At 41.5% G+C, this 11,521-nt stretch overlaps 1 protein-coding gene across 3 annotated transcripts in view; it reads right to left on the reverse strand.

Moving 5' to 3' along the window:
• Nucleotides 1-11,254, reverse strand: part of NUB1 (negative regulator of ubiquitin like proteins 1) — a 33,849-nt gene extending 22,595 nt beyond the window's left edge. The window contains exons 1-4 of one of the 3 annotated variants that reach the window (XM_084619647.1): nt 11,138-11,254; nt 3,741-3,916; nt 3,461-3,628; nt 549-607 (exon numbers count right to left, since the gene is read on the reverse strand). In XM_084619647.1, the coding sequence (XP_084475773.1) occupies nt 549-607; nt 3,461-3,628; nt 3,741-3,857 (344 nt within the window). In that variant the 5' untranslated portion in view covers nt 3,858-3,916; nt 11,138-11,254. Of the gene's footprint in view, nt 1-548; nt 608-3,460; nt 3,629-3,740; nt 3,917-9,200; nt 9,345-11,137 lie in introns of those variants that run through there. The other 2 variants (XM_084619646.1, XM_084619645.1) reach the window with 2 other exon arrangements.
• Nucleotides 11,255-11,521: the final 267 nt, after the last annotated feature.

Genomic DNA, 11,521 nt, shown 5'->3' on the forward strand with positions numbered 1-11,521 from the left:
GGCATCACATGAAACTCAAAAATTGCTAAAAATAAACCCTGAAAAATGAAATCAATGAACCCAGAAAAACAGAAGCCCAAAGTATTGAGAAGGGGAGAGCAGAGCAGCCAGGAAAGTGGACAGGATAGACCAAGTAGTTGGAAGGCATCCGTACATGGCATATATTGTAAGGGAAAACACTTTATAATCTCAGAAGCTCTAGTAGTTATTGATTTAGAATGGCAATTCTCAAACTATGTCCATGGACCACTAATGGCCTATAGTGGTCCATGGCAAACTAGCTTGTCATGTGGTGCTAACCTTTCACCTTGTTTCTTCATGTTAAATCAAGACTTTTCCACGTAAGCAATTGCCATAGTAACTACACAGATGTTATATAGTCATAAACAAGATGTGTTCATGAGACACACACTATAAAGATGTGCTCCACCCTATGAAAGTTTGAGATCCCCAATCTAGGACATACTGTAATAAAGCACGATGAGCCAAAACCAAAAGAGGACACTAACCATTTAAAAGGGAAAAAAGACAAAGGTTATAATACTTACTGGGATCTCAGTTCCTCGCCAGTGATGATCAATTTAGTCTCCAGCATGTTTTTTCTGGTCTAATGTAAATATTTTTTAAAAGTTATGGTATACAGGTACTTTGGGCATTTTCTTAATTAACTAATTTAAAGCAGCCACAATTTCTCTCTTTATTTCCAGACAAAAACTATGTTAAAATAGCAGTAACGTTGAGAGTACACATAGTAATGATTTACAGGGATGCTGTAATTACCCCAAATAATCATTATAAAGCCAGGAAATTCAGAGTTATGGTTAACTCAAATCCAAACAAGTTAAGTTATTGAAATGCACAATTAAGGCACTCAACCTTAACTCTGCTTTTTTTGTCATGCCACAGAATAGTCAGATTATAATTAAAGCCTATTAACATTCGTGGATCCAGATTAGACAGAGACATATTAGACTGTTTTTCCTCACAGTGATGCTACAGAGCAGAGTTAAGGTTGTTTAGGGTGCATACCCTGCACCCATACCGCACTCGCCATTGAGTAGAGCTATTCCAATGCAGTTTTTTTCAAATAAAGTTTTACCATTAAGGTTCCCCTCCCCCCCCAATATTTTTCATAAAAGTTTATCTTTCAGCAGAGGCTGGCACATAAAATCCCCTTCAGAAACACTAAGTACTGCATCTTTCAAAATGGACGCCATTGTTGTCAATACGAATAAGAGCACAGACTGCCCTCAGCAGTGATGGAAACTGCCTTCTGTTGTTATCAGTGGGAGTGAAGTGATCTTGACCCACTCCATGATGCAGTCAGGAAACAGAAAGTTGCTGAATGGAGGTGGTGGTCATCTTTGCTAAGGGTCTGTCTATCTGGGAAATTATATCACTATATGTTACAGAATAAAAGTGTCTAGGGACTAACAAAAGGAATTATACCAATATAATGACAGTGGTACAATTTTATAGCTGCATAAATAGATCAGTAAATTTCCCCATGCAGGCAAGCCCCACTAAGAGCAACCCGTGGCCTCAATCACATTAAAAATAGGAAACTGCAGCCACTTTGAAAGAGTTTGTTATTAATTTCTATGAAGATTATTGTGCAGCCTCTGCTGAATGATAAACTTTCAGTCATGAAGACTAATTCTAAGTTCTTTAATAAAAAAAGCTATCCATTGTACTAGATCTAGTCAAGAAACAATTTCTGAGCTGAGATCATTTGGAACAAGAAAAGGTCTGACAGAGGGTGCTAAATGTTTTTTAAAAATAATCCTTTTTTTAGTAAATATCAACAGATTTACTTGCAAGAGTAAATTCATTCAGAAAACAGAGTAAATTTTTTTTTAAACAGAGATAGCAATTGTTCTTTGTACATAAAACAAGAGCTTAAATCCCTGCTTTAAAGTGTGGAACTCAGCCTTAACTATGGAGCTGCAACTGGTGTGTCTATAAAATAAGATGATTTTTTTTTTAAATGTTGAGGAAAATTTAGTCATTTTTGTCTGGAACCGTGAAAACCAGGGACTAACTGTGCTGACTTCAGGCAGGCACATGAGCATGGTGTCCATGGATGTCCTCATCTACCCAGCTATATAGTCATTTACAGTAATACAGTTCTGACCTGATATTTCTTGAAGAAAAGTTCTCAAATATGCTGAGTCACCTATCTGGTGGTTTTGTAACATGGCCAAGTGTACAGGACACACTAGACAAATTATTTTTTCCACTCTGTGTCAAGTTCAAGCAATGGACTTAGCCAGTTCAACCTAAGTTGCCTTAGATGGCTAGTTTGGGAAAGTAGTTAGCTGACCCATAGTTTAACCAATGCAAGCACATCTGCAGGTTGCATCATTAAAAGCCGGACACCTACCATTTAAAGTAGCTAAGTTTATAATTTACAGTATTACCCAGGTATATCATAGTTAAATTAAAAAAAATTTCAATTAATCACAAGATTAAAAAAAATAGTTGTGATCATCACAACGTTAAACAATAAGAGAATACAAAATTTAAATTTAGCATGGAAGCATGTCCTCTGGAATGGTGGTTGAAGCATGAAGGGACATATGAATGTTCAGCATATCCGGCACGTAAATACCTTGCAACACCAGCTACAACAATGCCATGTGAACGCCTGTTCTCACTTTCAGGTGACGACGTAAACATTTGTAAGTTGCACTTTCACGATAAAGAGATTGCACTATGGTACTTGTATGAGGAATTGAAAAATACTATTTCTTTTGTTTATCTTTTTTACAGCGCAAGTATTTTAAACAAAAATATAGAACGAGCATTGTACACCTTGTATTCTGAATTGTAATTGAAATAAATATATTTGAAAATGCAGAAAACATCCAAAATATTTATATTTAAATTGGCATTCTATTATTGTTTAATCGTGAATTTTTTTAATCTAGTTAATTTGTTTTGCGTTAATCGCTTGAGTTAACTGTGATTAATTGACAGCCCTAGTGAAGACAGTTGTCATAAGTGTCCTTTACATGACAAAAGATGGTGTTGTTTTGGGGTTACTTACTGTGCCTAAATAAGGATTTTGTTTATAATTAAAACTGTGATTAAACAAAGAACAATATCCATATACTGACAATTTTTGATGTTTTATATAAGTTGTAAAACTGAAGGAGCACCATACATTCACTTTTAACTTGGATGGTGAGATCAGAAAAGATCAAGTTAAATTTGGTTCATTTTTCTCCATTCAGAATTTGTTTCTGAATGACCGTAAAGAGGGAGAAGCTGCAATGTGTTTTCTTTATTTTTTTTCTAGATAGTTTTATGACTGAACTGAATTCCCTCCTCCTCCAACCGATTTAGCTTTTTTGCACCAATGAAATGTTTTGCACCAGATACAGAATTAAAGTTGTATGGACTTTACTATAGATTTTAGTTATGCTTCTTTTCATAACTTTAATGTATACAGACTTACTTTTTTCATCTTAGGAGGCAAAACCACTTCAAGTTTTGCAACCCCTGTTGTCTTATAAGCTTCATTTCCTGTTCCACGCTCAATTGCTTCACATCTTATTTCTTCAAGAATGCACTCCGTTTCATTTTCACTGAGATTCACCTTGGCTGAATATTTCTGTGCAATCTCCTAACAGAAAAATAAAAGAACATACATTAGTAAAACATAAAATAGTAAAACGTGCCATGTATGAAATAAAAGTGAAAAAAATGACCACAGAACAGTGAGGCAGAATACGTACCTTCAACTCCAGACCAGCTTCTTTATTTTCATTTGTGTATGGAGGTTTCCAAAGCTGAATTTTGTCTTCTCTTAAACAGTTTTTAAGTTTTGCTGCAAGGTATTTCTTTTGCGCCATTCTTTAATACAAAACACAATAGGATCTCTGTCAAGCTTTCTTACAACTACAATACCCACCTGCAGAAGTAAAGAAACAGATTGATAGAGCCAGAAGAGTTCCCAGAAGTTACCTACTACAGGACAGGCCTAACAAAGAAAATAACAGAACGCCACTAGCCGTCACCTTCAGCCCCCAACTAAAACCCCTCCAACGCATTATTAAGGATCTACAACCTATCCTAAAGGATGACCCAACACTCTCACAAATCTTGGGAGACAGGCCAGTCCTTGCCTACAGACAGCCCCGCAACCTGAAGCAAATACTCACCAACAACCACATACCACACAACAGAACCACTAACCCAGGAACTTATCCTTGCAACAAAGCCCGTTGCCAACTGTGCCCACATATCTATTCAGGGGACACCATCACAGGGCCTAATAACATCAGCCACACTATCAGAGGCTCGTTCACCTGCACATCCACCAATGTGATATATGCCATCATGTGCCAGCAATGCCCCTCTGCCATGTACATTGGTCAAACTGGACAGTCTCTACGTAAAAGAATAAATGGACACAAATCAGAAGTCAAGAATTATAACATTCATAAACCAGTCGGAGAACACTTCAATCTCTCTGGTCACGCGATCACAGACATGAAGGTCGCTATCTTAAAACAAAAAAACTTCAAATCCAGACTCCAGCGAGAAACTGCTGAATTGGAATTCATTTGCAAATTGGATACTATTAATTTAGGCTTAAATAGAGACTTGGAGTGGCTAAGTCATTATGCAAGGTAGCCTGTTTCCTCTTGTTTTTTCCTACCCCCCCCCCCCCCAGATGTTCTGGTTTAACTTGGATTTTAACTTGAAGAGTGGTCAGTTTGGATGAGCTATTACCAGCAGGAGAGTGAGTTTGTGTGTGTATGGGGGTGGGGGGGATGTGAGAACCTGGATTTATGCAGGAAATAGCCCAGCTTGATTGTCATGCACATTGTGTAAAGAGTTGTCACTTTGGATGGGCTATCACCAGCAGGAGAGTGAATTTGTGTGGGGGGGTGGAGGGTGAGAAAACCTGGATTTGTGCTGGAAATCACTTTAGATAAGCTATTACCAGCAGGACAGTGGGGTGGGAATAGGTATTGTTTCATATTCTCTGTGTATATATAAAGCCTGCTGCAGTTTCCACGATATGCATCTGAGGAAGTGAGCTGTAGCTCACGAAAGCTTATGCTCTAATAAATTGGTTAGTCTCTAAGGTGCCACAAGTCCTCCTTTTCTTTTTGAAAAAACTAATTAATCTGTTTGTATGGTTGTTTCTCTGATGAATCAAAAGACCTTGTTTAACTCAGGCCCAGATCCTCAAAGATATTTTGACATCTACCTCCCACTATTTTTACTTAAATCATCTAAATATCTTTGAGGATTTGGGCCTCAGGGAACATGCACTGTATTATTTAAAGTTCCGTAGGAAGACTGCATTTAATATAGTATTTTAAAAATACACTAAAACCAAATTTACAAAGATTCTAATTCAATTTTTACTGTGCTCTGATAATTATGGAATAATTGGGAAAACTTTTCTATTTAAACATTAACATTTTTTCTTGTCATTACGCCAGTTGCACAGGAGGATGGAACTTTGTTGGCAAGTGTTGATTTCAGCAAGATAATGGCTGCCAGCAAAACATCAGTAATGCAGTTTTTAAATATAAATAACCAAACAAGTGAAGTACAATATCAAACCAATAAATGAACTAACTCTGCAAATTTCATTTAAACTTGGAGATGGAAATTTGCTAACAATTGTACAGTATTTTCTTTAGTTTGCTTTTATATACTTCTCTTTATTGTAATTTCACTGTTTATAAGGAAAATTCATGGGTTAAAAATAATATATTAAAAAAACCAAAGACCCTGCTCCTGCTGCTGGCTCCATGCAGGTTAACCCCTGGGTCTCCACAGAGCTAGCTGGAGGACCAGGGCCCAATGTTTTCTAGGTTACCAGTGACATCTTAGATTATAAAAACTAAAAGAATTTTTAAATCACTTTTTTAACCATACATGTTCTATTTTTTCTCCATTTTCTTAACTGCCAACAGTCCTGGTTTTGGCCATGACTGCTCTGTCTTTACTAACCTATCTAGCTACCATTCTGGAATGTTGGCAGCTTGTAGCAACAGCAGGAAGCTAAGGAATAGTTTCAATTCCTGCTCTCTGCTGGAGTTCACTCTCTCACTGGTTGGATAAACAGGAGGCTATTACACCAGCTAAGCTCCCGCCCCCACTGAACCAAATCAGAACACTCATTATATTGAAGTGCCAACTCTGCTATACTGAAGGTCGAGCAGCACTTTCTGTGTAAAGATCAACTCTAAAATCGGCACGCTTACTCAGCTTGTCTTGAAAATTTCTGTGCCTCATGAGCGTGCTGGGTAGCGTTAGTGGTCCAAATTTGGGGTCACTTCAGCAAGGGGTTCCTGAGATACAGCCCTCCAAAAAAGCCAGCATTTTACAAAATCAACAGGTTCTTTTTGTTTCTTTTTTCCACATACCCGGAGTTCAAACCATGGCTCTACTTGTCCCCCCACTGATCTCATTCACTTGACATTTTATCTCAGCTGGTGCCTGGCACCCACTGTCCCTTTGGCAAAGCAATACTGACAAAGATAATATGGAAGAGTTCAGCTGCCTAGAACAGTATGTGATAAAACTCACAAGCCAGAGATTGAAACGCACATGTGCAGCAAGTCTATGCATGAGGGTGTGTAGGCAATCCATTGTCACAGTAATTTGGTGGCTCCAGGGGACATAGTGCAGATATCACTGAAGCTGAGCTTCACACGTACACTATAAATTCAAACCCTACCCTTGGCAGAAGCCTGAGAATGACCTTTAGTCATGCTGCAACTGACTGTGTTGAGGGATTTTTCTACTTTTGGGAAATGTGTCCTGCTAATTTGTACAGATAATTTAGAAAGGGCTCCAAGTATTTTCTGAAAGATAATGAATTACACATGCTCTATGCTGATACGTGAGAATGACTGCTGGGCATGTTGCTACTCAAATGCCTAATCCATTTTACACCCCCCGCTTCACCCTAACGAACAGGATTTCATCTACCACTACTATGCTTTCATTTACCCACCGTAACACTCACATACCACTCATGCATCCTACTTCACTGGTGACAATCCTGGGCACAGCTACTGACACTCTACACAACTCAGCCCTGAAATGAGGCAAACTGCATCCCTCAGTGTACACACTCAAGGTGAGGGGCAGGCAGAGGCACTCAGAGACTCTGCTCCCAAAGGGCAGGGCCCCGCAGATTACCTCATATCACAATCACAGCTCTGACAAATTTATCCCACTAATCCCTCCACCATTCAACACAGCTACATGTAAAAAAAACAAAGACAGCTGAAGTGCATGCCGATAATTCCGCAGTGGCTATTGTCAACCTCAGGAGGGGCAGAGTTAAGATTCCACTAGTGTGTAACTTAGCCTCTGAATACCAGCAAATAAAGAGTTATGTTTTGCTGAATTTGATGTTATGAAAAGGCATGAGATACTGCCAGGCAACCTTTACTTTGTGTTAATAAATTGCTTTGTGACTCTAACACTCTATCTCTGCCTCAGCCAGAACAGGCAGAGTGAAAGCAGGCCCGGGGGTGGGGTGGGGGAGTAAAACTCTTGAACAGCTAATATTGACCTACCAAGTTAGAGGAGTCACATCCTGGTAAAATAGGAAACCAAGGTAGTGGAGAGAGGTAGGAGGTAGAAATGGAGGAGATACAAGGGAAAAACCTGAATGCACATGAAGGCTTCTGGTGGGTGACTTTTGGACCCTAGACACCCAAGCTTATTTAGAAAAAGTATTCCTCAGCTTACATGGAAAGTTTTTTTAAATGTTGGCATTTACACATTCATTCCTCTAAAACTGGATGGTAAAAATAGATTGATCAGTTTCTCCTTTGCTTGCAGATAGCTTCACTTTCCGATCTTGTATATTAGGGCAGTGCTAGAAACAGTTCATGGGAAATGGGGAAAAAATTAGAAACGTTTCTATTAATATTTGATTTTGAAAAGGTCCTCCCTTCCTAAAAACAAAAACCTAACTTGTAGGCAAAGGCTACCCTTGCCAGGAGACAGTCTCCCTGTAATCTGATAGACACTAAATCAATTTACACTTGGATGACATTTGGAAGCTTCTTTGCAACCACAAAGACAAGAAACTGTTTTGTTTTTAAATAGAAAAGTAAATTGTGCAGAAATTGACGTAAGCTGCCCTGTCCGTTTTGTTTCTATTATTTTGTAGTAGCCCTTCTCCAGGCTTAAGAGTAAAGGGCCTAACACAGTCACATAAGAATAAAGCACTGGGGGTATTACTAATACAGTCTTCTCCCTATGACAGGTTTCAGAGTAGCAGCCGTGTTAGTCTGTATTCACAAAAAGAAAAGGAGTACTTGTGGCACTTTAGAGACTAACCAATTTATTTGAGCATAAGCTTTCGTGAGCTACAGCTCACTTCATCGGATGCGATGAAGTGAGCTGTAGCTCACGAAAGCTTATGCTCAAATAAATTGGTTAGTCTCTAAGGTGCCACAAGTACTCCTTTTCTTCTCCCTATGTTTTCATCCGCACACAAGCAATTCTTTTTTAGGCAGCTTTTAATTCATTTACCCCATTATTATTTACTATTTTTATCTTTTTTGAATTCTGGAAATCATTTTATAGCAGATATTTTACTTAACATATATTGCCCTAAATAATAAATTATCCAAGTAACAGAGACTATGACGTTTGTTGAGACCAGATTAAAAATCTCAAATTGTTACACTGTATCTACATGCAAACCTCCTTTAGATGTTTTACTAAAACTCCAGATCTGTTCTTTTTGTAACAGTTTCCATTTCCCTAAGTCTTCAAAATATACTTGTCACATTGGAGCATATACTAACATCAATGTGCAGAATTTTAAATACAAACTGAATCTGAAAACTGATCATACATACAGTGGCTATACTATCAACAATTTTTGGTATAGTTTTGTAAATCAAGCTTAGTTGTGATTTTTATTAAACTATTAAAACAGAAAAAAGGGACTGAAAAATCCTAAGTTAAATGTATTTTACTCCTGTTCTAACAAATTATCTTAAGAATATCTCTATAAAAAACAAAGTAGTTTCATTTTTGTAAATGCAAAGGTTCAAGCAAACTTTTTAACCTATAAAAATCATCCATGTTTATTAAACAGAAAGTTGAGAGCCATTTTCTGATCTTACTATTAATATTCATTCATGACTAGTAAACTGCAGTATTCAAAACAGAATCCTTCATAAAACATTTAGACATACCTCTCCATCGTCCGACATTAATGTTCCTGGAATGATTCAACTTTCACTTTCGTGATGTGTCACTAAAAGCTTTGGGGTATTTCCCAAAGCTGTTTTCAATAAAACTGTGGGGGTATTTCCCAATGGATGTTTTGAATGTAACATCAGATGTTTATGAATAAAAAGCAGTCACAGAATCAGTTGCTCCCCTCTTCTAGATGACACACAAGAGCAAATGGGTAAAGAAATGAGATTTGGCAGCCACATAGAGGGAGGGGAGCAGGGGCTACGTGGTGAAAGCTGGCTGAGCAAAACACAATAACTTGGGCTTTGCTCAAAGTGAGGCGGCATGGCCAGCTCAAGGGGGAAGCTGATGTGGCATGGTCTCCTGGGACCCAGAGACCACAGTAGTGTCATGGTGGTTAATGTTAGAAGTTCCATGGAAGGACTTGGACTCATACACTGCAGATTCTCTACTAGGCATGCAGACCTGGACTTTCCCAGAGAAGCCTGGCCTGTACAGCCACTGCTCCTTCAAATCTAGCATCCCCGCCTCAGTGAAAGAATGATACAGCAGTGATGGGTATTTCATAAGTGCAGACAGGTATGTAAGTACTAAAATAATTATAGCTCTACATTCTCCCTTTCTGTGGCAGTGGCTAATCCTGCCCGTAACCATTCGCAGATAATCAAATGCAACTTGATCTTTGTGGCACTGATCTACTTAACCATGCCACGGAGTCAAGCCTAATGGAAATGAGAGATTAGTTATTAGGGGGGTTGGGTGGGGGGGAGAATGGCACTGTCATTGTCTTTAGGATATGCAGCTATCGTGCTAAAAAGTACTACCAGTTCCAGAAATTGGGTGTATTTTTAAATAAAAAGTATCCAAATATAGTAAGAGTAGGGTAGTATGCTATGCTCTGTAAGGTCCTGCATACACTAGTAAAATGCTCAGACTATGTCTACACTACAGCCACCATACGGGCACCACTACAGTGCCACAGTGCAGACGTTTCCAAGAGTGATGCGAAGCGCATTGGCGTTGATGTGGTTAATCCATCTTTCCAAGGGCTCGCCTACACTTACACTGCCCCAGCAGCGCTGTTAGCGTTCAGTGAAGATGCTACCTAGGCCAACGGGAGGGCTTCTCCCGTCAGCATAGGCCCTCCAGCTCCCGGAGAGGCGGTAGCTACGCAGATGGGAGCAGCTCTCCCATCGACCCGGCGCTGCTCACCGGGGAATTAGGTCGGTGTAACTGTGTCGCTTATGGGTGTGAATGTTCCACACCCCGAGCCACGTAGTTATAGGCAGCGTAGAGCTGGGCCAAGAGGCAGTACCTACATCGACGAAAGAATTCACTGGGCCCTAGGTCGACCTAACGGCGCCGCTCAGAGCAAGAAATCTGTCACAGCCCTGAGCCACGTAAGTGTCGATCTAATTTTTAAGCACCATCTAGACCTCAGGTCTGCAGCTCACTCCCCGAGCGGGGGGAGGGTTACCGACCCACCTAAGCCTCTCCCCACCTCTAACCTAACCACGCCTGCCTGCCTAACACCGGGTGTCACAGCGGTAAAGCCACTCGCGGGGAGCGAGCGATGGGCCCGTCCTCTACTAGTGCAGACGAGCCCCCAGCCCAGCTGCCGTCTGGGGCCCCAGCGGCGGCTGCTTCTCAGTGGCCGGTGCCGGGATCCCCTTGCAGGGTCCCTGGGTCACGGGGCGGGGTCCTCCCGGAGGGGGAGGGGGAAGGGGAGGGGGAGGAGCCGCGTGCGTGCGTGTGTGTGTGGAGGGGGCACCGGGCAACACAGCGCCTGCGTCCCCCCGCGGCGGCGGCAGAGGCGGTAGGGGGCGGGGACAGTTGAGGAGGGGGCGGGGGCGGGGCCCGGCTGCGCCAGCGCGTGGCTGAGTCTCTCCCAGGGGCGGGAAGGCCCCGCCCCCACCCGCCGGGGATCGCTCACCTGTGCACCTGTCGCTACGCGGCGGGCTCCCGGCCGTTTGTTTACGCTGCGTTCGCACGGCCAGCGGGGCGGGGCAGCCGGCTCCCTACGGAAGCCCGGAAGCGGCGAAGGGTGCGGGGAACGTGAACTCTCTTAGCCTCATATCCCTGCGCTCCCCTAGGGGGCGCCATCTGGCTGGGGCCGAGGGTGGGGGTCTGGTGAGGCCCAGCCCTCGCCGTGGTAAAAAAGAGGTGGGGCGGCGGCCGGAACGGGACAGACTCCGGGAAAGAGCCATTTCCCTTCTTCTGACGTGCCCTGCTTTGCCGAGGTTCCCTCCCGCTGCTCGTGTCTCCTCTCTTGTGAGGAGGGGAGGCCATTACAGCTTCTTCTCATAGGCCCCATCTG

Source organism: Lepidochelys olivacea, assembly GCF_965140295.1.
Source record: "Lepidochelys olivacea isolate rLepOli2 genome assembly, chromosome: 2".
Classification (NCBI taxonomy): domain Eukaryota; kingdom Metazoa; phylum Chordata; order Testudines; family Cheloniidae; genus Lepidochelys; species Lepidochelys olivacea.